The sequence below is a fragment of the Salvelinus alpinus genome, chromosome 23 (assembly GCF_045679555.1).
Source record: "Salvelinus alpinus chromosome 23, SLU_Salpinus.1, whole genome shotgun sequence".
NCBI classification, from domain to species: domain Eukaryota; kingdom Metazoa; phylum Chordata; class Actinopteri; order Salmoniformes; family Salmonidae; genus Salvelinus; species Salvelinus alpinus.
In genome coordinates this window covers 7,910,069-7,937,490 of record NC_092108.1, presented here as the reverse complement: position 1 = coordinate 7,937,490, position 27,422 = coordinate 7,910,069, and the positions used below count along the sequence as shown (strand labels likewise).

The 27,422-nt window shown below is 43.9% G+C and overlaps 1 protein-coding gene across 20 annotated transcripts in view; it reads left to right on the top strand.

The window, feature by feature from the left end:
• Positions 1-27,422, top strand: part of LOC139550147 (receptor-type tyrosine-protein phosphatase F) — a 498,277-nt gene that overhangs the window by 359,044 nt on the left and 111,811 nt on the right. For 12 of the 20 annotated variants that reach the window (XM_071360808.1, XM_071360813.1, XM_071360810.1 and 9 more), the window contains 7 exons: positions 1,235-1,361; positions 8,318-8,463; positions 8,761-9,002; positions 11,182-11,375; positions 13,569-13,702; positions 14,446-14,590; positions 23,823-24,134. In XM_071360808.1, coding sequence (XP_071216909.1) covers positions 1,235-1,361; positions 8,318-8,463; positions 8,761-9,002; positions 11,182-11,375; positions 13,569-13,702; positions 14,446-14,590; positions 23,823-24,134 — 1,300 coding nt within the window. The remainder of the gene's footprint in view (positions 1-1,234; positions 1,362-8,317; positions 8,464-8,760; positions 9,003-11,181; positions 11,376-13,568; positions 13,703-14,445; positions 14,591-23,822; positions 24,135-27,422) is intronic. The other 8 variants (XM_071360817.1, XM_071360818.1, XM_071360816.1 and 5 more) reach the window with 1 other exon arrangement.

Genomic DNA, 27,422 nt, shown 5'->3' with positions numbered 1-27,422 from the left:
AACTTTATTAATACAGCACCTTGAACGTCTGTATGAACTTTATTACTACAGCACCTTGAACGTCTGTATGAACTTTATTAATACAGCACCTTGAACGTCTGTATGAACTTTATTAATACAGCACCTTGAACGTCTGTATGAACTTTATTAATACAGCACCTTGAACGTCTGTATGAACTTTATTACTACAGCACCTTGAACGTCTGTATGAACTTTATTACTACAGCACCTTGAACGTCTGTATGAACTTTATTAATACAGCACCTTGAACGTCTGTATGAACTTTATTACTACAGCACCTTGAACGTCTGTATGAACTTTATTACTACAGCACCTTGAACGTCTGTATGAACTTTATTACTACAGCACCTTGAACGTCTGTATGAACTTTATTAATACAGCACCTTGAACGTCTGTATGAACTTTATTACTACAGCACCTTGAACGTCTGTATGAACTTTATTACTACAGCACCTTGAACGTCTGTATGAACTTTATTAATACAGCACCTTGAACGTCTGTATGAACTTTATTACTACAGCACCTTGAACGTCTGTATGAACTTTATTACTACAGCACCTTGAACGTCTGTATGAACTTTATTAATACAGCACCTTGAACGTCTGTATGAACTTTATTACTACAGCACCTTGAACGTCTGTATGAACTTTATTACTACAGCACCTTGAACGTCTGTATGAACTTTATTACTACAGCACCTTGAACGTCTGTATGAACTTTGTTAATTCAGCACCTTGAACGTCTGTATGAACTTTATTACTACAGCACCTTGAACGTCTGTATGAACTTTATTACTACAGCACCTTGAACGTCTGTATGAACTTTATTAATACAGCACCTTGAACGTCTGTATGAACTTTATTACTACAGCACCTTGAACGTCTGTATGAACTTTATTACTACAGCACCTTGAACGTCTGTATGAACTTTATTAATACAGCACCTTGAACGTCTGTATGAACTTTATTACTACAGCACCTTGAACGTCTGTATGAACTTTATTACTACAGCACCTTGAACGTCTGTATGAATTGTGTTGAATTACGTTTAAAGGAGGGGAAGCTTAGAAATATAGCAGATAGATCGGATGTACTGCTTTTTCAGACTTGCTTTCAATGCTAATGCTAAAGATCTATTACTCGCATTTCTATCTCAAGTATGTCAGATCATACACAAAGCTAAATAATGGACCTTTATGATTCTTCTTGTTTAGGAGGATGAGATGCCCATCGGTCGGAATGTTCTGGAGGTGACCAACGTCAAGGAGTCAGCCAACTACACCTGCGTGGCCATATCATCACTGGGCATGATCGAGGCTACCGCTCAGGTCTCGGTCAAAGGTGAGTGGTCAAAGGTCACGCTGTGTGTGTGTGTGTGTGTGTGTGTGTGTGTGTGTGTGTGTGTGTGTGTGTGTGTGTGTGTGTGTGTGTGTGTGTGTGTGTGTGTGTGTGTGTCTTTCACGCTATTGGCTTAAAGGCCATATTTCAGTTAGTCAGGTCGTATTTCAGTCAGGCCGTATTTCAGTTAGTCAGGTCGTATTTCAGTCAGGTCGTATTTCAGTTAGTCAGGTCGTATTTCAGTTAGTCAGGCCGTATTTCAGTTAGTCAGGTCGTATTTCAGTTAGTCAGGTCGTATTTCAGTTAGTCAGGCCGTATTTCAGTTAGTCAGGCCGTATTTCAGTTAGTCAGGTCGTATTTCAGTTAGTCAGGCCGTATTTCAGTTAGTCCGGCCGTATTTCAGTTAGTCAGGTCGTATTTCAGTTAGTCAGGTCGTATTTCAGTTAGTCAGGCCGTATGTCAGTTAGTCAGGCCGTATTTCAGTTAGTCAGGCCGTATTTCAGTTAGTCAGGCCGTATTTCAGTTAGTCCGGCCGTATTTCAGTTAGTCAGGTCGTATTTCAGTTAGTCAGGTCGTATTTCAGTTAGTCAGGCCGTATGTCAGTTAGTCAGGCCGTATTTCAGTTAGTCAGGTCGTATTTCAGTTAGTCAGGCCGTATTTCAGTTAGTCAGGTCGTATTTCAGTTAGTCAGGTCGTATTTCAGTTAGTCAGGCCGTATTTCAGTTAGTCAGGTCGTATTTCAGTTAGTCAGGTCGTATTTCAGTTAGTCAGGCCGTATGTCAGTTAGTCAGGTCGTATTTCAGTTAGTCAGGTCGTATTTCAGTTAGTCAGGCCGTATTTCAGTTAGTCAGGCCGTATTTCAGTTAGTCAGGCCGTATTTCAGTTAGTCAGGCCGTATTTCAGTTAGTCAGGTCGTATTTCAGTTAGTCAGGTCGTATTTCAGTTAGTCAGGCCGCATTTCAGTTAGTCAGGCCGTATTTCAGTTAGTCAGGCCGTATTTCAGTTAGTCAGGTCGTATTTCAGTTAGTCAGGTCGTATTTCAGTTAGTCAGGTCGTATTTCAGTTAGTCAGGTCGTATTTCAGTTAGTCAGGTCGTATTTCAGTTAGTCAGGTCGTATTTCAGTTAGTCAGGTCTTATTTCAGTTAGTCAGGCCGTATTTCAGTTAGTCAGGTCGTATTTCAGTTAGTCAGGTCGTATTTCAGTTAGTCAGGTCGTATTTCAGTTAGTCAGGCCGTATTTCAGTTAGTCAGGTCGTATTTCAGTTAGTCAGGTCGTATGTCAGTTAGTCAGGTCGTATTTCAGTTAGTCAGGTCGTATTTCAGTTAGTCAGGCCGTATTTCAGGCAGTTGATGGCGCGCGCGTGTGTGTGTGTGTGTGTGTGTGTGTGTGTGTGTGTGTGTGTGTGTGTGTGTGTGTGTGTGTGTGTGTGTGTGTGTGTGTGTGTGGTAGAATCAAGACAACATGCTGGCTAGGTCAGTGGAGGACAAAGTGTCTGAGTCCCCAAATGGAATCCTATTCCCTTTGTGCCCTGATAGTGGTGCACTAATATAGGGAATTGTGATGCCATTTTGGTACCCAGACTGTAAGGATCTCAGGATGAGTAATCTTCTCTGGAACGGACTGTGTGTTATCACGTACACGACAAGCTGTGATGACAAAGGCTTGTATCCCAAATCGCACCATAATCCCAACATAGTGTTCTACTTTTGATCAGAGACGGTATAGGCCTAGGGGTAAAAAGTAGTGCACTGTATAGGGAATAGTGTCCAATTTGGGACGGAACCACCGTGTTCTTTCACGTACCTACGAGCTGTGATGACTGGGAAGTCTGGTTGATGACAAACCCAAAGCAGTGTGACTCATTATGGCAGACTGTTGTGGAGTTTGAGCCGATCAAACAGCTTCCCAGCTGTCTTAAGTTTCCACCACACCGTTCATGTTGCTTCAACATGGTTGATGCACTTGGGATCTGATCAACTGGCTATCAGGGCTATCTGGGTTCACACACACACTCACACACACTCACCGACGCGCACGTCATCAATTGCCTGCAATACCGCCTCACCAACTAAGGGTCGTTGTAAACATCATTGTAAATGTTTGACTCACTTTTAGATTTGGGGAGGGGATAAACTTAGCTTACCTCATGAAGTTATGCACAAACGTGTGGGCCGCGTGCGCACGCGCATACACACACACACATGTGCACATACACACACACACACACACAGAGGCGTCATTACAGTCCCTGGTTCGAATCCAGGCTGTATCACATTCGGCCGTGATTGGGAGTCCCATAGGGCGGCGCACAATTGGCCCAGCGTCATCCGAGTTTGGCCGGTGTAGGCCGTCATTGTAAATTAGAATTTATTATTAACTGACTTGCCTTGTTAAATAAAGGTTAAATAAAAGTGAAATTAAAAATTAAAAGTGAAGGACCCACAGTAGTTGTGTATTGGTGCTGGAAGTATAAGACTTTCTGAGTTCTCCAATGTTCTGGGAGTGTGTCTGTGTGTCTGCTCGGAACATATGTCTGGACTGGGCCGTGGATGTGTCTGTCAGGGTTTCCGTTAGCCGGTAATAGCCGGCTTTTGGCCGTAAAAAAAGGTGTGTGTGGGGAAAACTATAAATAAAAATGACAACGGCCAATATTCCAGGAGAGAAAAATAAGATGGATTGTTTTTTAATATTTTATTTTTTAAATATTTTATTTTTTAAATATTTTATTTGTATGTAGCCCAGTTCTACTGGTTGGAGGAATGTGGGATCTATCATCCCACAGCTATCCTAGAGTCTATTTGGGCTATTTCTATCTGGACAAGCTGACCGATAGAATAGATAACCTTTTCTACTATTGGGGATAGTAAATTGACACAGGGCTCACAGGCAGCAGGTCCATAAGGCTAGGGGAAGATAAGCTTTCTCTAAGGAAATGTAATTCAATTTCCCAAATGATATAGCGCTACTCCTTCCTGACTGTACATAAATAAATCAAATCATTTAACATAGGCTACTAAAAGCATAATTTGTGCCACAGAGGATCATTTAAATCACGTTGTACAGTTGGAAGGAAAGGCAGCCCCCCCCATCGTTGTCTACAGTTGGAATGAAAGGCAGCCCCCCCCCCCAGCGTTGTCTACAGTTGGAAGGAAAGGCAGCCCCCCCCCAGCGTTGTCTACAGTTGGAATGAAAGGCAGCCCCCCCCCCCAGCGTTGTCTACAGTTGGAAGGAAAGGCAGCCCCCCCCCCAGCGTTGTCTACAGTTGGAAGGAAAGGCACCCCCCCCCCCATCGTTGTCTACAGTTGGAAGGAAAGGCAGCCCCCCCCCCCAGCGTTGTCTACAGTTGGAAGGAAAGGCAGCCCCCCCCCCAGCGTTGTCTACAGTTGGAAGGAAAGGCAGCCCCCCCCCATCGTTGTCTACAGTTGGAAGGAAAGGCAGCCCCCCCCCAGCGTTTGTCTACAGTTGGAAGGAAAGGCAGCCCCCCCCCCCCCCCCCCCAGCGTGGACTACAGTTGGAAGGAAAGGCAGCCCCCCCCCATCGTTGTCTACAGTTGGAAGGAAAGGCAGCCCCCCCCAGCGTTGCCTACAGTTGGAAGGAAAGGCAGCCCCCCCCCCATCGTTGTCTACAGTTGGAAGGAAAGGCAGCCCCCCCCAGCGTTGCCTACAGTTGGAAGGAAAGGCAGCCCCCCCCCATCGTTGCCTACAGTTGGAAGGAAAGGCAGCCCCCCCCCCCAGCGTTATCTACAGTTGGAAGGAAAGGCAGCCCCCCCCCCCCAGCGTGGACTACAGTTGGAAGGAAAGGCAGCCCCCCCCCCATCGTTGTCTACAGTTGGAAGGAAAGGCAGCCCCCCCCAGCGTTGCCTACAGTTGGAAGGAAAGGCAGCCCCCCCCATCGTTGTCTACAGTTGGAAGGAAAGGCAGCCCCCCCCATCGTTGTCTACAGTTGGAAGGAAAGGCAGCCCCCCCCCCAGCGTTGCCTACAGTTGGAAGGAAAGGCAGCCCCCCCCCCCAGCGTTGTCTACAGTTGGAAGGAAAGGCAGCCCCCCCCCCATCGTTGTCTACAGTTGGAAGGAAAGGCAGCCCCCCCCCCATCGTTGTCTACAGTTGGAAGGAAAGGCAGCCCCCCCCATCGTTGTCTACAGTTGGAAGGAAAGGCAGCCCCCCCCATCGTTGTCTACAGTTGGAAGGAAAGGCAGCCCCCCCCCCAGCGTTGCCTACAGTTGGAAGGAAAGGCAGCCCCCCCCCCATCGTTGTCTACAGTTGGAAGGAAAGGCAGCCCCCCCCCCATCGTTGTCTACAGTTGGAAGGAAAGGCAGCCCCCCCCCAGCGTTATCTACAGTTGGAAGGAAAGGCAGCCCCCCCCCCCAGCGTTGCCTACAGTTGGAAGGAAAGGCAGCCCCCCCCCCCAGCGTGGACTACAGTTGGAAGGAAAGGCAGCCCCCCCATCGTTGTCTACAGTTGGAAGGAAAGGCAGCCCCCCCCCATCGTTGTCTACAGTTGGAAGGAAAGGCAGCCCCCCCCCATCGTTGTCTACAGTTGGAAGGAAAGGCAGCCCCCCCCATCGTTGTCTACAGTTGGAAGGAAAGGCAGCCCCCCCCCCAGCGTTGCCTACAGTTGGAAGGAAAGGCAGCCTCCCCCCCATCGTTGTCTACAGTTGGAATGAAAGGCAGCCCCCCCCCCAGCGTTGCCTACAGTTGGAAGGAAAGGCAGCCCCCCCCCAGCGTTGTCTACAGTTGGAAGGAAAGGCAGCCCCCCCCATCGTTGTCTACAGTTGGAAGGAAAGGCAGCCCCCCCCCATCGTTGTCTACAGTTGGAAGGAAAGGCAGCCCCCCCCAGCGTTGCCTACAGTTGGAAGGAAAGGCAGCCCCCCCCAGCGTTGTCTACAGTTGGAAGGAAAGGCAGCCCCCCCCCAGCGTTGCCTAAAGTTGGAAGGAAAGGCAGCCCCCCCCCCCCCCATCGTTGTCTACAGTTGGAAGGAAAGGCAGAGTTAAACAGCGTGTTCTGCAAATACCAAATAGATGATTGTTGAGTTGAGACTGTCAGTGGAAAGTAGACGTCTTTCGGGAAAACTTTGTTTCGATAGCAAATGGCTATCGCTTTGAAGAGAAGACGATGAAAATACTGTATTTGAGTTATTTGAGTGAACAACAGTAGGGCCTATCTTAATGTCAGCAGCGGAGAGCATCGACCGGTACTCAGTACTGCTCAAAGTCACTCTTCTTCATTGTTGCGCTACTTAAAGTTTATTTCTGGACAATCATTTCCTCCTCCGGTTTAGACGTACGTCATATTGTTTCTCCCCATTTCGTAGATCTGTTATATGGACAATGTTGTTTTTATTGATCTGTTTGTCAGTATCAGCAGAGTACCCTGTCATTTGACCTATTAAAACAGATTTGACTAATTTCTCCAGTCATTTAAAGTGTAGTTGAATTGCATGAAATTTATTTTTTCCCGTGCGGATAAAGAAGAAAGTTATCTGATATAACACTCAGCCATGCGTTGAACCTACAATTACTGTTTTTTTGCAAACAGTGATTGAGTTCATCAGGTTTCGCACCCAATTGTATACGGACGGGTCTGGTACATTCTATCACATGTCCGGTCAATTAAAAGGCTGCTGGTCAAATGTCCAGTGACACATTTTCAGAACGGAATCCTTGGTCTTCATGTGTGATGTGACCATCCCTGACAGGACCCATTGGACATTATATAGGGAATAGGAGAATGTCAGGGTCATGTTTGTGGTCAGGAAGTAGAATATCAGGGTCATGTATATAGTCAGGAAGTAGAATGTCAGTGTCATGTTTGTGGTCAGGAAGTAGAATATCAAGGTCATGTATATAGTCAGGAAGTAGAATGTCAGTGTCATGTATATAGTCAGGAAGTAGAATGTCAGTGTCATGTATATAGTCAGGAAGTAGAATGTCAGTGTCATGTATATAGTCAGGAAGTAGAATATCAGTGTCATGTATATAGTCAGGAAGTAGAATGTCAGTGTCATGTATATAGTCAGGAAGTAGAATGTCAGTGTCATGTATATAGTCAGGAAGTAGAATGTCAGTGTCATGTATATAGTCAGGAAGGAGAATGTCAGTGTCGTGTATATAGTCAGGAAGTAGAATGTCAGTGTCATGTATATAGTCAGGAAGTAGAATGTCAGTGTCATGTATATAGTCAGGAAGTAGAATGTCAGTGTCATGTATATAGTCAGGAAGTAGAATATCAGTGTCATGTATATAGTCAGGAAGTAGAATATCAGTGTCATGTATATAGTCAGGAAGTAGTATGTCAGTGTCATGTATATAGTCAGGAAGTAGAATGTCAGTGTCATGTATATAGTCAGGAAGTAGAATGTCAGTGTCATGTATATAGTCAGGAAGTACAATGTCAGTGTCATGTATATAGTCAGGAAGGAGAATGTCAGTGTCATGTATATAGTCAGGAAGGAGAATGTCAGTGTCATGTATATAGTCAGGAAGGAGAATGTCAGTGTCATGTATATAGTCAATAATGCCTGACTGTGTTGCGATAGTTTTAATATGGCGGACTGAGGAGATTTGGAGGTGAATATAGCATATCCATTACTTGAATTAATAGTCCATGAAACAGTCTTAATATATATGTTCCCTTTTCGAGTTATGGGGTTAGTCGGCATATTCAATCATCTGTCATCTTAGAACACATCTATCCAGAACTGAAAGATCGCCTTGATTTCATTTCATGTAACAAACATCTCATCTCTCTCTCTCTCTCTCTCTCTCTCTCTCTCTCTCTCTCTCTCTCTCTCTCTCTCTCTCTCTCTCTCTCTCTCTCTCTCTCTCTCTCTCTCTCTCTCTCTCTCTCTCTCTCTCTCTCTCTCTCTCTCTCTCTCTCTCTCTCTCTCTCTCTCTCTCTCTCTCTCTCTCTCTCTCTCTCTCTCTCTCTCTCTCTCTCTCTCTCTCTCTCTCCTCCTCCAGCCCTCCCCAAGCCCCCCACCTCTCTCATAGTGACTGAGACCACAGCCACCAGTGTGACCCTAATCTGGGACTCTGGGAACCCTGAACCTGTGTCCTTCTTCATGATCCAGTACCGGGCTAAAGCCACCGACGCAGGCTTCCAGGAGGTGTGTTCTAGCGGCTCTCTGGGTTACAACACGCTTAGCGTTGCAACATCCTGGTCACTTTACCCAACATTCCCAGGTCTTTCTGAAATCCTGGTTGGAGAATTCCAGATGCTTTTCCCTCTTGATTCTGGGAAACTAACAAACCCCGGGATTTCTGGCAAACATGGGAATGTTGGGGACAATTACTGGAGTTTTGCAACTCTAAACATGGTTCAAAAAGTAGAAACGCCCGAGATTGTTCTGTAAGTATCTTTGGGATGTAAATGTCTGCTAAATAACCACGTGATGATATTGTAGGTGGATGGAGTAGCTACCACTCGTTACAGCATCGGCGGGCTCAGCCCCTACTCGGAATACGAGTTCCGTGTGATGGCGGTGAACAACATTGGGCGCGGGCCGCCCTCTGACCCGGTCGAGACCCGTACGGGGGAACGGGCTCCCTCTTCACCCCCTCTGGCTGTCCAGGTCCGCATGCTGTCTGCTTCCACCATGCTGGTCCAATGGGAACCGCCCGAGGAACCTAACGGACAGATCAGAGGGTATGATGAATATGAATATGTCTTATGAAGGCTTAATGAAGGAGTCCTAGACACTTCATAACATGTGAATATGACTGTGTGCCAAATGACACCCTAATCCCTATATCGTGAACTACTTTTTGAGTCCTATGTGCCATTTAGGACACAGGCTATGTCTTATGAAGGCTTAGTGATAGATGTTTCACAAGTCATTTATAAGCAAAATGTCATACGCACATTGCCTTCAGAAAGTATTCCTACCCCTTGACCTATTCCACATTGTGTTGTGTTACAGCCTGAATTCAGAATGGATTCAATTGATGTTGCCATCACCAATCTACACACAATACCTCATAATGACATCACAATATCTCATAACGACAAAGTCAAAACATGTTTTTAGAAATGTTTGCAAATGTATTGAAAATGAAATACAGAAATATCTAATTTACATAAGTATTCACACCCCTGAGTCAATACTTTATAGAATCACCTTTGGCAGCGATTACAGCTGAGAGTCTTTCTGGGTAAGTCTCTAAGAGCTTTCCACACCTGGATTCTGTAACATTTGGCCATTTATTCTTTACAAAATTCTTCAAGCTCTGTCAAATTGGTTGTTGATCATTGCTAGACAACCATTTGCAGGTCAATGTCAGAGATTTTCAATCAGATTTCAGTCAAAACTGTAACGCGACCACTCAGGAACATTCACTGTCTTCTTGGTAAGTAAGTCCAGTGTAGATTTGGCCTTGTGTTTTAGCTTATTGTCCTGCTGAAATGTGAATCAATATCCCAGTGTCTGGTGGAAAGCAGACTGAACCAGGTGCCTGTGCTTAGCTCAATTCAGTTAATTTTTTTATCCTAAAAAAACTCCCTAGTCATTGCTGATGACAAGCATACCCTTAACATGATGCAGCCACCACTATGCTTGAAAATATGAAGAGTGGTACTCAGTAATGCGTTGTATTGGATTAACCCCAAACATAACACATTGTATTCAGGACAAAAAGTGAATTGTTTTGCCACATTTTTTGCAGTGTTACTTTAGTGCCTTTTTGCAAACAGGATGTATGTTTTAGAATATTTTGTATTCTGTACAGGCTTCCTTCTTTTCACTCTGTCAATTAGGTTAGTATTGTGGAGTAACTACGTTCCTTCATTCCTCTCCGGACTCCTGTATCTTTGTAGTGACTGGGTGTATTGATACACCATCCAAAATGTAATTAATAACTTTACCATGCTCAAAGGAATAGTCAATATCTGTTATTTTTTTTATGTTTTATTACCCATCTACCAATAGGTGCCATTTGCAAAGCATTGGAAAACCTCCCTGGTCTTTGTGGTTGAATCTGTGTTTGAAATTCACTGCTCGACTTAGGGAACTTACAGATAATTGTATGTGTGGGATACAGAGACGTGATAGTCTTTCAAAAATCATGTTAAACACTATTTCATACACAGCGAGTTCATGCAACTTATTATGTGACTTGTTTAAGCACATTTTCACTCAAGACATTTCAGCGTTTCATTTTTTTTTCTTTTTCTAAATACATAATTCCAGTTTGACATGATGGGGTATTGTGATGTCATGATGGGGTATTTTGATGTCATGATGGGGTATTGTGATGTCATGATGGGGTATTTTGATGTCATGATGGGGTATTGTGATGTCATGATGGGGTATTGTGATGTCATGATGGGGTATTGTGATGTCATGATGGGGTATTGTGATGTCATGATGGGGTATTGTGATGTCATGATGGGGTATTGTGATGTCATGATGGGGTATTGTGATGTCATGATGGGGTATTGTGATGACATGATGGGGTATTGTGATGTCATGATGGGGTATTGTGATGTCATGATGGGGTATTGTGTGTAGGCCAGTGACACAAAATCCACATTTAATCGATTTTAAATGCAGGTTGTAACACAACAAAATGTGGAAAAAGTCAAGGGGTGTGAATACTTTCTGAAGGCACTGTATACAGTATAAGGTATGATAGTTATTTTCTAACTAAAAAAGATATACAACAATCAAACAAATATACAAATAATTAAGAAATACTGACACTATTTAATAAAGTACTATCTTGTCTTATCATATCACATGTATAAAAACATCCCAATAGGTACAGGTTCTTTCCACTGTTGGTTTGTCAAATGTTGAACGTAATGATTGATTTGTAACTGTCACCAGGTACCGTGTGTACTACAGTTCAGACATGAACGACCCTCTGAGTGGCTGGCAGAAACACAACACTGACGACAGCAGGCTGACCACCATCTCCGGTCTGACCACTGATATCACCTACAGCCTCAGGGTGCTGGGGTTCACCTCTGTAGGGGACGGACCCCCCTCGGACGTACTGCAGGTCAAGACTCAGCAGGGAGGTGAGAGAGGGAGTGTATCTTAGTGTGGAGTGTTTATCTTAGTTTGGAGTGTTTATCTTAGTGTGGAGTGTTTATCTTAGTGTAGAGTGTTTATCTTAGTGTGGAGTGTGTGTTGATGATCATGTTGAAACAGCCACTGAGTATTTTAGTGTGAATGATGCTTTGTGTCTTCTTGGTTCAATAACTAGCCATCAGACCATAACTAACATCAGACAATAACTAACCATCAGACCATAACTAACCAACAGACCATAACTAACCCTCAGACCATAACTACTAACCCTCAGACCATAACTACTAACCATCAGACCATAACTACTAACCCTCAGACCATAACTAACCATCAGACCATAACTAACCATCAGACCATAACTACTAACCCTCAGACCATAACTAACCCTCAGACCATAACTACTAACCATCAGACCATAACTACTAACCATCAGACCATAACTACTAACCATCAGACCATAACTAACTATCAGACCATAACTAACCATCAGAGCATAACTACTAACCATCAGACCATAACTACTAACCAACAGACCATAACTAACCCATAGACCATAACTAACCCTCAGACCATAACTAACCATCAGACCATAACTACTAACCATCAGACCATAACTAACCCTCAGACCATAACTACTAACCAACAGACCATAACTAACCCATAGACCATAACTAACCCTCAGACCATAACTAACCATCAGAGCATAACTACTAACCATCAGACCATAACTAACCATCAGACCATAACTACTAACCAACAGAACATAACTAACCCATAGACCATAACTAACCCTTAGACCATAACTAACCATCAGACCATAACTACTAACCATCAGACCATAACTAACCCTCAAACCATAACTACTAACCATCAGAACATAACTAACCATCAGAACATAACTAACCATCAGACCATAACTACTAACCATCAGACCATAACTAACCCTCAAACCATAACTACTAACCATCAGAACATAACTAACCATCAGACCATAACTAACCATCAGACCATAACTACTAACCCTCAGACCATAACTAACCCTCAGACCATAACTACTAACCATCAGACCATAACTACTAACCATCAGACCATAACTAACCCTCAGACCATAACTAACCCTCAGACCATAACTACTAACCATCAGACCACCTGTCCTACTCTGTCCCTGTGTCATAACACCAACCTGTCCTACTCTGTCCCTGTGTCCTAACACTCGCCTGTCCTACTCCGTCCCTGTGTCCTAACATACACCTGTCCTACTATGTCCCTTTGTCCTAACACTCACCTGTCCTACTCTGTCCCTGTGTCCTAACATTTACCTGTCCTACTCTGTCCCTGTGTCCAAACACTCGCCTGTCCTACTCTGTCCCTGTGTCCTAACACTTGCCTGTCCTACTCTGTCCCTGTGTCCAAACACCTGCCTGTCCTACTCTGTCCCTGTGACCAAACATTCACCTGTCCTACTCTGTCCCTGTGTCCAAACACCTGCCTGTCCTACTCTGTCCCTGTGTCCTAACACGCACCTGTCCTACTCTGTCCCTGTGTCCAAACACTCGCCTGTCCTACTCTGTCCCTGTGTCCTAACACTCGCCTGTCCTACTCTGTCCCTGTGTCCAAACACCTGCCTGTCCTACTCTGTCCCTGTGACCAAACACTAACCTGTCCTACTCTGTCCATGTGTCTTAACACTCACCTGTCCTACTCTGTCCATGTGTCCTAACACCACATGTCCTACTCTGTCCATGTGTCCTAACACCCTCCTGTCCTACTCTGTCCCTGTGTCCTAACATACACCTGTCCTACTCTGTCCCTGTGTCTAAACACCTACCTCTCCTACTCTGTCCCTGTGTCCTAACACTTACCTGTCCTACTCTGTCCCTGTGTCCTAACACTCGCCTGTCCTACTCTGTCCCTGTGTCCAAACACACACCTGTCCTACTCTGTCCCTGTGTTCTAACACTCACCTGTCCTACTCTGTCCCTGTGTCCTAACACTCGCCTGTCCTACTCTGTCCCTGTGTCCAAACACTTACCTGTCCTACTCTGTCCCTGTGTCCTAACACTCACCTGTCCTACTCTGTCCCTGTGTCCTAACACTCACCTGTCCTACTCTGTCCCTGTGTCCTAACACCCACCTGTCCTACTCTGTCCCTGTGTCCTAACACTCGCCTGTCCCTCCAGTTCCTGCCCAACCATCCAGCTTCGAGGCAGAAGCAGAGTTGGAAACGCGTATCATGTTGACCTGGCTGTGGCCTGTCCAGGACACCATCACTAAGTACGAGCTGCAGTACTGGGAGGCTAACACGGATAACAAGGTAGGAAAGACATTGAAAGAGCATGGACCAGGTAGTCGTCCTCCGTCTCTCTGTCTCCCAGTCTGTCTCTCTCCACTCGCACACTCTTTACTATTGCAGGCTCCTGCTGTTTACTCAGCAGATACAGGTTTCTCCTCACCAAGAGTGCTGTACCATGTCATTTCTCTGAATGGTTATGTGTCAGGGTAAAAGCTATGTAATGCATTCCTCCTCTCCTCTGTGGAAGGAGTGTATAAAGAAGTGGCCATATCGACAGCCACAACAATGATCCCATCTGAATGGTTCTCAGCCATCAGCTATAATAGTGGCTGGCTTTTCCTTTCTTCTGTTCAGTCAATAGGCAAAGAAAGGAATTTAACCTCTCAACAAATGTGGACCATTTTGAAGGTGTTTTTCCTCTGGGTTAATTTTCAGTAGTTTTATACACATACTGTAGCAGGGCCTTGTCCTGATTCAGGGAGTCCATGGGAAGTGTTATTTTAGGTGTTTCACGGTTTCTCAGATATTGGTTTAATACTACAAATAAACAACTGCAGAATCAGCTTATAATATACCAAACTACACAGAGTAGAATAAAACACGCTATTGGGGGCTGAGTCCTAATTTGAAATTAAAACTCTTAAACTCAGACTTGTAAGTGTTTGTTGTTAATGGGAGATTAGTAATGCTTTGTGTATTAGACTTACTAGAATGATTTAATATATATCTATATATTTTTAAACATGTTCTCTCCCTCTTATCAGATCCACGTGACTTTTAATCCTGCGGGGTCATACGCCGTGGAGGGTCTGAAGCCCGACACCCTTTACCTTTTCTCCCTGGCAGCCCGCTCCGAGTTCGGCCTGGGAGTCTACACACAGCCCATAGAGGCGCGCACCGCCCAGTCCAGTGAGTACACCCCCCCCACCCCCTCTCTCTCTCTCTTTTTGTCCCTTTCCACATTTTTCCACTAACCCAGGAGAATCACCTCCACCTCGAGTGTCAGTTGACACTGTTTGAAACTAAACAGCTACCTGTTCCTGCTTCGTCCTCCACTTCCTCATACTCTTCAAGCCTTTCACTTGCTGACCTGCAGTTGGTCCCAATCAGCCACGATACCACTCCCACTCTTCTGATTTCCCTGGTCTTAGGGTTTTCTACCATACTAACCCTCCTTCCTCTGTGTGAGAGAGGGAGAGAGGGAGCCCCTGTATTGAGGCTGGGGCCTGCTAGGGCCAAGTACATTACTGAGGTACTCTAGGGATAAAGGATAAGGTGTCTTCTGTGTTCTCTGTGTGTTATGTGTGTTCTGTGTGTTCTGTGTTCTCTGTGTGTTGTGTTCAGTGTGTTTTGTGTTCTCTGTGTGTTCAGTGTTCTCTGTGTGTTCAGTGTTCTCTGTGTGTTCAGTGTTCTCTGTGTTTTCAGTGTCCTCTGTGTGTTCAGTATTATCTGTGTGTTCAGTGTTCTCTGTGTGTTCAGTGTTCTCTGTGTGTTGTGTTCAGTGTGTTCAGTGTGTTCTCTGTGTGGTGTGTTCAGTGTGTTCTCTGTGTGTTCGGTGTTCAGTGTGTTTAGTGTTCTCTGTGTGTTCAGTGTCCTCTGTGTGTTCAGTAGTATCTGTGTGTTCAGTATTCTCTGTGTGTTCAGTGTTCTCTGTGAGTTCAGTGTTCTCTGTGTGTTCAGTGTTCTCTGTGTGTTGTGTTCAGTGTGTTCTGTGTTCTCTGTGTGTTCTGTGTTCTCTGTGTGGTGTGTTGTGTTTAGTGTTCTATGTGTGTTCTGTGTTCTCTGTGTGTTCTGTGTGTTTAGTGTTCTCTGTGTGTTCTGTGTTCTCTGTGTGTTGTGTTTAGTGTTCTCTGTGTGTTGTGTTTAGTGTTCTCTATGTGTTCTGTGTTCTCTGTGTGTTGTGTTTAGTGTTCTCTGTATGTTCTGTGTTCTCTGTGTGTTGTGTTTAGTGTTCTCTGTGTGTTCTGTGTTCTCTGTGTGTTGTGTTTAGTGTTCTCTGTATGTTATGTGTTCTCTGTATGTTCTGTGTTCTCTTTGTGTTGTGTTTAGTGTTCTCTGTGTGTTCAGTGTTCTCTGTATGTTGTGTGTTCTTTGTGTGTTCAGTGTTCTCTGTGTGTTCAGCGCTCTCTGTGTGTTCAGTGTTCTCTGTGTGTTCAGTGTTCTCTGTGTGTTCAGCGCTCTCTGTGTGTTCTCTGTGTGTTCAGTGTTCTCTGTGTGTTCTCTGTGTGTTCAGTGTTCTCTGTGTGTTCAGTGTTCTCTGTGTGTTCTCTGTGTGTTCAGCGCTCTCTGTGTGTTCAGCGCTCTCTGTGTGTTCAGCGCTCTCTGTGTGTTCAGCGCTCTCTGTGTGTTCAGTGTTCTCTGTGTGTTCTCTGTGTGTTCAGCGCTCTCTGTGTGTTCAGCGCTCTCTGTGTGTTCAGTGTGCCCCCTGCATAAGCCAATCAATGTATTTCTATATAATTTGGTGTATTATGAGTATGTGATGTGGTTTGTGATCTTTGATTTTAAGAACTAGAGCAATGAACAACCGATTAAGAAATGTCTAGACGTGACAATCAGTAGTCATGTCAGGAGGTAGAGGAGGAAGGAGAGGAGGAGGAGGGAGAGGGTGGTGGAGGAGGAGGAGGGAGTGGAGGAAGAGGGAGGAGGAGGACGAGGGAGCTCTACTGCTTCCTGTTTCTCTGTTCCATTTTACTCTCTCTGTCTCTCTGTTTCTGTTTTCTCCTCCTCTCCTCCTTAGGCCGCTTTGATCTTACAGTTGTCTTGTCAGACACGCTCACACACACACACACACACACACACACACACACACACACACACACACACACACACACACACACACACACACACACAGCTAAAGTTGTTTTCATTCACCGTGTTACCTTCTCTGTCACCATGGTCGTCAGGGTCTTTGTAGTGGGGTAGATTCTCTCTCTCTGCTCTGGGCAGTTTTAATACCACCTGGTGAAAGCCTCCTCTTCCCAGCCCGCCCGGCGCCTGATGCCCGGCGCCTGATGCCCGGCGCCTGATGCCCGGCGCCTGATGCCCAGCGCCTGATGCCCAGCGCCTGACAGTCCTCTATATTTAGGGATGTTTCATCTCGTACAGCTCTGAGGATTATTTGTAAAGAAAATAAATATTCTACTTCCTGTTTTCATTCATTGCTCTAGTTGTTAAAAGAAAGGACAGCAACACCCGACCCCCTCCCCAGACCCCCCCTCCCCCGGCTTCTCTTTTCTCCCATCCTTTCTTCTGTATCGTTTCTTCTACTATGTTATCAACCTGAGTACTGTAGGTGCATGTGGTAGTTGTGTTTGTTATTTGGGATTCCTGTTTTAATTGTGATTCCCGAGCCACATGTTGTGACTATGCCTCTGGACTGTAGAGAGTTGGTCAATGTAATTTATTAGGTTTTCTGCTAGAGATGGAAAGCAAACATACTGTTTTCACTGAACTGGAAAAGTTTGCGGAGCACTTTACATTACAGCTCGTTAACATAGGGCGGAGTGACCATAGGGCGGCCCATAATTGTCCCCAGCGTCGTCCGGGTTTGACTGGGGTAGGCCGTCATTGTAAATAAGAATTTGTTCTTAACTGACTTGCCTAGTTAAATAAAGGTTAAATGATTATATACAGTGGGGAGAACAAGTATTTGATACACTGCCGATTTTGCAGGTTTTCCTACTTACAAAGCATGTAGAGGTCTGTCATTTTTATCATAGGTACACTTCAACTGTGAGAGACGGAATCTAAAACAAAAATCCAGAAAATCACATTGTATGATTTTTAAGTAATTAATTTGCATTTTATTGCATGACATAAGTATTTGATCACCTACCAACCAGTAAGAATTCCGGCTCTCACAGACCTGTTAGTTTTTCTTTAAGAAGCCCTCCTGTTCTCCACTCATTACCTGTATTAACTGCACCTGTTTGAACTCGTTACCTGTATAAAAGACACCTGTCCACACACTCAATCAAACAGACTCCAACCTCTCCACAATGGCCAAGACCAGAGAGCTGTGTAAGGACATCAGGGATAAATTGTAGACCTGTACAAGGCTGGGATGGGCTACAGGACAATAGGCAAGCAGCTTGGTGAGAAGGCAACAACTGTTGGCGCAATTATTAGAAAATAGAAGAAAATAGAAGAAGTTCAAGATGATGGTCAATCACACTCGGTCTGGGGCTCCATGCAAGATCTCACCTCGTGGGGCATCAATGATCATGAGGAAGGTGAGGGATCAGCCCAGAACTACACGGCAGGACCTGGTCAATGACCTGAAGAGAGCTGGGACCACAGTCTCAAAGAAAACCATTAGTAACACACTACGCCGTCATGAATTAAAATCCTGCAGCGCACGCAAGGTCCCCCTGCTCAAGCAGGCGCATGTCCAGGCCCGTCTGAAGTTTGCCAATGACCATCTGGATGATCCAGAGGAGGAATGGGAGAAGGTCATGTGGTCTGATGATTCAAAAATAGAGCTTTTTGGTCTAAACTCCACTCGCCGTGTTTGGAGGAAGAAGAAGGATGAGTACAACCCCAAGAACACCATCCCAACCGTGAAGCATGGAGGTGGAAACATCATTCTTTGGGGATGCTTTTCTGCAAAGGGGACAGGACGACTGCACCGTATTGAGGGGAGGATGGATGGGGCCATGTATTGCGAGATCTTAGCCAACAACCTCCTTCCCTCAGTAAGAGCATTGATGATGGGTCGTGGCTGGGTCTTCCAGCATGACAACGACCCGAAACACACAGCCAGGGCAACTAAGGAGTGGCTCCGTAAGAAGTATCTCAAGGTCCTGGAGTGGCCTAGCCAGTCTCCAGACCTGAACCCAATAGAAAATCTTTGGAGGGAGCTGAAAGTCCGTATTGCCCAGCGACAGCCCCGAAACCTGAAGGATCTGGAGAAGGTCTGTATGGAGGAGTGGGCCAAAATCCCTGCTGCAGTGTGTGCAAACCTGGTCAAGAACTACAGGAAACGTATGATCTCTGTAATTGCAAACAAAGGATTCTGTACCAAATATTAAGTTCTGCTTTTCTGATGTATCAAATACTTATGTCATGCAATAAAATGCTAATTAATTACTTAAAAATCATACAATGTGATTTTCGGGATTTTTGTTTTAGATTCCGTCTCTCACAGTTGAAGTGTACCTATGATAAAAATTACAGACCTCTACATGCTTTGTAAGTAGGAAAACCTGCAAAATTGTCAGTGTATCAAATACTTGTTCTCCCCACTGTATATATTTTTTTAAATTACAGTTATATCCATTCCCCATAAGCCTGTCATGTGGATGTATCCTTTAGTAATGTCTGGAAGTGCTCAAGGGACAAACAAAGCCCAGTTCACAATCAGACGTTTCTTTATTGACTCAAAAAATTTGCACCCAAGATTTGACATTCGTTGACCAGAGGTGTAGTTGAGATGATAGGAAGGGGTTGGTGGGAAACTACTTATTTGGATTTATTTTAACCTTTTATTTAACTAGGCAAGTCAGTTAAGAACAAATTCTTATTTACAATGAAGGCCTACACCGATAACTACTATTGGTAACTAATGGTAATTACAGGAGATGACCTAGTTATTACGTTATTACTCCTCCTTATTACTTCCTCCTTTAAAAGTTGCGTGGTTACACCCGCGGGACTTAGAGGTACCCTGCGTCACGGCGTCATTGCTCCAGACCACCACAAGGGGGAGTTAGAGCACTCATTATGCATTTGGGTCCCAATGTTTTTTAAATTATCAATCATATCGAGTGGTTCCGATGACGAATTTGACGCGAGCCACCCGTCCCTGGTGGCTTTCTTCAGACTTCAACAAAGATGGCTGACAAAACATTACGGGGGAAACACATGTAAGTAGTTATAACGTCATAACGAGTCAAGTTAAAAATGTACATTTGAGAGGAATATGTTAGTTAATGTAGAGACAAACGATTGTGCATATATTTTTGTCAAAAGTTAATTTACGAAAATAGCGAATTAGCAAGTTAACTGACTAGCTAACATTAGCCAGCTAGCTAGCTGGTGTTATGACATGAGTACAGTATGACATTGTAAGTCGTGTTGTTTAATGTTTTAGGGATTCCTGAGAAAACCAGCAAACCAGGCTGTCGTCTTGGGAAACAGTGGATGTAAAGAATCTAGCTAGCTAAAGAATTTACTGCAAATTAAATGTAGAATTGTATAAGCTTGCAGCTGAATTAACATAGCTAACGTTAGCTCACTAGTTACTTGCTTATTGTGTAGTGGAGGATAAAAAATAACTGTATGCCTATGGATGTGTAGCTAGCTACAGTATGTAGCCGATCTGTGTACGGACCCTAAAACGTTAGCTTCTGAACTAATATTCATACCAATCTATGAACCTCAGCTATCAAAGTTGTTGTATCAACTTCAAGTCTGAATGGCATTAATGAAGCCTATAGATAGAGTAGAATATAATAACTTTAATTGTGCCAAGGATGCAAGTCCTGTATACATGTACTGTAGTTATTACCACGCATGAGGTCCCCACATCGTAGCCTGTACATTGAATATAATCACTGATCATGTACTCTTCTTTGGCAAATAAAGGTGTAGTTCAGGTATGAATCTCTGTGAGACATTCTTTTTCAGTCATATCCAATACCAGGTGTATCAAACTCCATTCTTTGAATGATGCTGTGTCTGCATGTACTGTATGTATTACAATTATACACTTCAACAGTGTTTACCACTCTGGACAATAGAACGAGTCAAAAGTCACCCAAGGCTGAAAAACGGCTTAAGCAGGAACACGAGCGCGAGCCCATAGCAAATGAATAGAATCGAACGTTCGCAGAGCCGGTTTTGACTGGAGTGATGCTTAGAATTTCATTTTGCCTAAATGGCATAAAAAAAATGGATCCCTTTTTATGTTACCACTACAATCTGTTCGTCGGACGAAACTGGGAAAAAACGACTTGTGTTGGAAGTAAATATCCGCTCCTCGATGGTATCAACTGTGATTATGTTGAATTATTGTATTGTTGTGTTATTATTGTATTGTTTTATTATGCGTAATGACAAAGTAGGGAAAAAATAAAAACCTCTGACAAATGAGCTCGCTGACCAGACTTACATACTTACAAAGAGGAGATTCTCCTGATTTAAATTGGTGCCCGACTAAAATATACATCGTGAGATATTTGGCGAAATAGACCGGCATGCCTCTCCATAGGAAAACAATGGGCGGAGCTCAGCGTTCCAAGGGCAAAAAAGTATTTTGGGGCTAATATTTGATGACAACCGAGCTAGCTGCCCAGGCTTACATACTTAGAAAGAGGAGATTCTCATGATTAAAATGGCTTGAAAAAATCTAAATATACACATTGCGAGATATTTGGCGAAATAGACAGACATGCCTATATTTCCCCCATAGGAAACAATGGGAAGACCGCAGAGTTCCAATATATATATATTTTTTTACATTTTAACTATAAAACAACGTGAGCAGGTCTCATTGCCAACAATAGCGAAGCAGGCATTGTGACGTGGAACAATGAACTGGGAATAGAACGTTCGGAAGGCGAGTTGGTGCCACGGTGCTCAATAGAACTAATAGGAGCTGAAAAACGCACTAAAATAAGGCCTGTTTTTTTTCCCGCTATTACGCCAAAAAGACGGCAAGCAGCTGGGAAATATGGTCATATTATGAAACTGGGCTCCACGGCGGACACAATGAGCTAGTTATTATCAGAACAGTTAGTCACCAATGCTCTGGTTAACACGAAAACTACCTTACCAGCTCAGCTAGGGTGAGTAAAATGGTCAGAGTGGTCTCATTTGTGTCTGTAAGTAGCTAGCAAGCTAGCCAACGTTAGCTTGGGTGCTTGACTGCCGTTGTAAGGCCAGAACGCTCAAATCAACCCTACTCCTCGGCCCGACCGTCCAGTGTGCGCTCTGAGAGCGAAACGGTCTGAATTTACAGACTGACAATCTGACAACGCTCTCAATTTATGAGCATCACGTTGTACAGCGCCATATATTCTGTTCCATCCTAATGGAAACCCAGACGGTTTTTCATTTTTCATGGAGTAGAAACGCCATAATATTAATCTAATTAATTAAGCAAGTACCAGTCAAAAGTTTGGACACAGCTACTCATTCCAGGATTTTTCTTTATTTTTACTATTTTCTACAATGTTGAATAATAGTGAAGACATCACAACTATGAAATAACACCAGTCTCCAGGGTTCCCTGCATTATGTAGTACAGAATTGGCCTGCTCTCCCTTATGCAAGGAATTAGGCACTTTCCCATGTTTACTACAGTATGTACTGTAGACTGCACAGTAGCCTAATAAACAAATAAACACATTTCGTTAATAAAATAATGATAAAAAAATACTCTTTCAAAATGCAGATGTTGATTTAGTTATGGATCCATGACGAATTACTATGGGAATAAATATCACTGATTTAAAGAAATATTGGAACAAAGTTGTCTAATGAAGGCAAACAATGTAGAATCCTCCAATCCTGTAGCCTACTCCCGACCGTCACGTTGTACAGTCCTGTAGCCTACTCCCGACCATCACGTTGTACAGCGCCATATTTTCCATTCCATCCTAAAGGAAACCCTGAGGGTTTCATTTGTCGTTTTTCCTCTGAAATAGAAACACCATAATATTAATCAAATTAATTAAGCCAAATTTCTTAAAATCAATCCCATATACTATGTTATTACAAAAAAAGTGTTAACATTTTCTAGTAATGCCAATACGGAATACTATCAAATGCTTCTCAAAGATGCCCTCTGGTGGTCAAACTAGCAATTACTTGCAGTAACAGAAGAAATGGCTGAGAATTAAATGACGTGCCACAGAATGCTGCAGCAGCACGCAAGGTGTACCGCAGTATGACGCAACTTTTAAAGGAGGAACCACTGTACCACGTTATTATCACGTTATTACCATGTTATTACCGAGCTGTAATGTAAAGTGCTACCGAGGTCGGTGAGTGTGTGAAACCTGGTATATCTCTTAGCTGACACTACAAGCTCAAGGTTACAGTGACAGTGTTAACACACCAGGGGGCACTGTGTTAACACACCAGGGGGCACTGTGTTAACACACCAGGGGGCACTGTGTTAACACACCAGGGGGCACTGTGTTAACACACCAGGGGGTTGCATTAGCTTTCAGAAATTTGTATTTTCAAAACGTAGACCATCGTCAGATGACAACAGAAGTGCAACGCTATTTGGCTAGCAGCCACACATTTTGTAAGTAAATGAGCTTATATTAGGCTAGCAGCCACACATTTTGTAAGTAAATGAGCTTATATTAGGCTAGCAGCCACACATTTTGTAAGTAAATGAGCTTATATTAGGCTAGCAGCCACACATTTTGTAAGTAAATGAGCTTATATTAGGCTAGCAGCCACATGATGCATGGCCATCATAATGTCTATCATAGGGAGTAAGTAGCTGGCTACATTTCTTAATGTTGTGCTTCAAGTTAATGTTGCATTGTAACTTCCTGTCGGAGAAACTACAACGGGACGGGACACGTCAGGCAGAGGTGATCAGGTCCGCTGATAGAATGTCTGTTTGTGAATGCGGGAGTTTTGATTGGTCAAAAAAGACGAGTGCGAAGATATTTTTATCGGAATGGAGAAGGGCAACTGAGCTACAGAACTAGTCCTTTTGACATGAACGATTCTGAATGAACCCGTGACTGAAGCCAAGCAGAAGTTGCTATAAGAAGCATTTTAGACCTGCGTTTTTAAAACGCAACAAGATTATTTTTCCCCCCTTGCGTTTTTACCTTTCCCTTTCTGTGCGAGAAATGCAGAAGCCTGCGTTATTGCGACCTCTGCGCTCTCACACAGCCATGTCTCTTACATCACTCATAGAGACGAGTATACAGCTGAGGGCACAGTGATCAGTCCACCAATGTGCCACACACACACACACACACCTTATTTATATATATCTACGTATTAAAACAGACATAGTCATTTTATATCTGATTGAACCAATCTCTCAGTCCAGAGTCTGTAGCCCCTCCCTTTCCATCCTTGGTTATGTTGTTATTTTAGTTGGGTTATTATTTTAGCTTGATGCCTCCCTCCCCTGCTCGTTCCCTCCCCCCTCCCCCCTCTACAGCCCCCTCCGCCCCCCCTCAGGAGGTGCACCTGTCCAGTCTAAGCTCCACCTCCCTCAAGGTGAGTTGGGTGGCCCCGCCCGCTGCGTCCCGCCACGGCGCCATCGTGGCGTACACCGTCAGCTACCAGTCCACCGGCAGCGCCAGCGAGGACCCCGAGCGCCATGATGTGTCGGGGATCGGAGCGGACGCCTCTAGTTATGTGCTGGAGGGCCTGGAGAAGTGGACAGAGTACCAGGTGTGGGTTAGAGCTCACACTGATGTGGGCCCGGGCCCAGAGAGCGCTCCGGTCAGGATCAAAACTAAAGAAGACGGTAGGTTGGGTTCTGGGTCGTACCGTCGTCCTCCCTGGGTGAAGCTCTTCTACCTCGACTGACTCCTCCTTCCGTCCGTCTCTTTGGCTTTCCTGCCGTAATCTTCCCTTCTCTATTTGTCCCTTGTCTTTAACAGTTTCTGATCTCTACTGGTTTCTGCTGGTCTCTACTGGTTTCTGCTGGTCTCTACTGGTTTCTGCTGGTTTCTGCTGGTCTCTACTGGTTTCTGCTGGTCTCTACTGGTTTCTGCTGGTCTCTACTGGTTTCTGCTGGTCTCTACTGGTTTCTACTGGTCTCTACTGGTCTCTACTGGTTTCTATTAGTCTTTACTGGTTTCTACTATTTTCTACTGGTTTCTCCGTCTCGATTTGTCTCTTCTGATTTATGCTATTTTTGACTGGTCACTATTGGTCTCTACTGGTCTCTACTGGTCTCTATTCGTCTCTACTGGTCTCTATTGGTCTCTACTGGTCTCTACTGGTCTCTATTCGTCTCTACTGGTCTATATTGTTCTCTATTGGTCTTAACTGATTTTTACAGGTTTCTACTGGTTTCTGCTTGTCTCTACTGGTCTATACTGGTCTCTATTGGTCTCTACTGGTCTCTACTGGTCTCTACTGGTCTATACTGGTCTCTATTGGTCTCTAATTGTCTCTACTGGTGTCTATTGGTCTTAACTGGTTTCTACTGGTCTCTTCTGGTATCTACTGGTTTGTACTTGTTTCTATGTGTCACTTCTGGTTTCTACTACAGGTACTGCTGCACATCTTTTCTTCCTGTACTCTCTATACTGGTGATCTCTTCCTTCTGTTCCTCTCTCTGTGTTGACCTTCCTCAGTGACTTTCAGACTTGCTATCCAGGGTTAAGGCTCGTCACCCTCAACGCCAACTCCTTTTATTACCCCATCCCTTCTATCTCTCTCTCTCTCTCTCTCTCTCTCTCTCTATCTCTCTCTCTCTCTCTCTCTCTCTCTCTCTCTCTCTCTCTCTCTCTCTCTCTCTCTCTCTCTCTCTCTCTCTCTCTCTCTCTCTCTCTCTCTCTCTCTCTCTCTCTCTCTCTTCGTCCTGTGGTTGTGTCCTCATGCATAGTTCCCGTCTGCCTCTCCCTCTGAGCCCTGGAAACTGGAACACAACTCACTTAGTCACTTCTTCTTTTTCCACTTCCCTCTCTTTTCTCGCTTCTTTATTTTGTTGGAAGCGTGATGGAGTGTTCCTAGGAGGCAACTCTCTATAATTAATGTGTTTGAAGTTGCAGCTACACAGCTCATTGCATACTCACTGTAATTAGAGGTTTTACACACACACACACACACTAGGCTGGCGGTAACGAGGCATCCTATGGGCAGTAGTCAGATCTTTACGCATTCCTCTGTGGATTTAGCCGCATTTTAAAAAACCTCTTGAATGTTATGGGAACATTTTGATTTCCTCCTAAATAGACATACCCAAAAGCACTGGTTTCTCTTGAGATTAAACAATAACTAGTAACGCTGCATAGCTCTAGAAAGGTCTGGAACTCACCTTTTTGGGTAAAAAATTGTTCTACATTGCTGAGGTGTACTCACTTTTGAGGACACAAGCTCATGTACAGCGTACAAATATTAGGACAATATAATAAAAATAATATTGAATTAGTTCCTGTTCAACAATAGTGGGGGAATACGCCACCTTTTGAAATGACTAAAATGCTTTTTAAATATAGGAAAAATCAAATGATTAACGCATTTAGATCTGGCCACATTAAAATGAATCATTTACCACCTGGATTCAGTCTTATGTAGCAACATTTGAAATTGTGTTTTTGACATTGGATAAGTGTAGAGACTCAGAGCTAGATAATAGTACATCACACACTGCAGTTAAGGAACAATGGGAAAGTAATTCTGCTTTGAAAGATGATAAACTTGTAACCTCACTTTTGAGAAAATGGCCCTTGAATGTTTTGGTACACCTACTGGAGAGCTCTCTTTTGTCTCCACCCATTCAACATCGTTCACACCCTCTTAAGCTTTAGCTCCACCCATCTCATTAAGGATTCACATGTGCGGCCATGTGCTAAACAGAGTGAGTAAGGTAGTGTAGTAAACAACCAAAGATTTCAAGACTAAAAGTGGTGAAAGTACTAGCAAGAAGTAGTAGTAAAAATACACCTTATCTAGTCCTTGTCCTAAATCCTAATCTGACTTTGGTGCAGGTCATGTTGTTCTTTACATTACCGTCTTTGGTAAACACACACTATATCAAATACAATCAAAGTTTATTTGTCACATGTACAGGATACAGAATATGTAAATGGTTCAGAGAAATAGTTATTTGCATATTTGCATAATATCAAAAATAGAATGTGTACGGATAAAATTACTGTATAAATATTTTATAATTATTAGATGATTCTTACCCAATTACACTCGTCTAAATTGATGGGTCATGTGAAATAAATTATATAACCCCCAGCCACATCTAGCTAAGTGGGGGGGGGGGGGGGGTCTATATTGTCTAGACATGTCCACATGTTCATGAAATACAACCGATGGCCGTAATCACTCCCAGACACACCTGGCTAACTTGATGGGTCATGTAAACATCTGGCGACGTGGAGTCATTTGTTTAGACATGTAGCTAGCTCGCTAAACAATGAACCATAATCCCAACTCATACAGTACAAACGGATTGTCATAGCTAGCCACCATGCATTAAATACTGTAGTATGAATCTGCAGGTAGCTAAAGCTAACCAACTAGGATCAATGTTAGCTAGCTAGCTAACATTAGGCTACAACTGGCAAGGCTTTCTGTGATACTAATAATATTACTACACAGATCGTAGCTACACGTTAACTAGCGAGCCAGCAAGCTAATTTTAGCTAGCTAGCTAACAGTACTCTTTAACGTGCAATGAAGATGACTTTCTGACAAAATTAGAAATAATATAATATCTGAAAACTGTAGCTAGACTCTTACCCGTATAGATGGATGAACTCTTCATGGCAGACTGGAACCACTTCAACTAAGGAAGACGACCAGTCAGTCCGTTTTGTTTATAGCTACAGCTTGTTTGGCCCATTGTGACAAGACACTCCAGGTTCACACTGACCATGTGTAGAAAGTAGTCCATCACAACCTTTTCCCACTGACCTTTGTCGATAGCGCCTGGTAAATGGGTGGCGGGGTAGCCTGTTGGTTAGAGTGTTGGACTAGTAACCGAGAGGTTGCAAGATTGAATCCCCCGAGCTGACAAGGTAAAAATCTGTCGTTCTGCCCCGGAACAAGGCAGTTAACCCACCGTTCC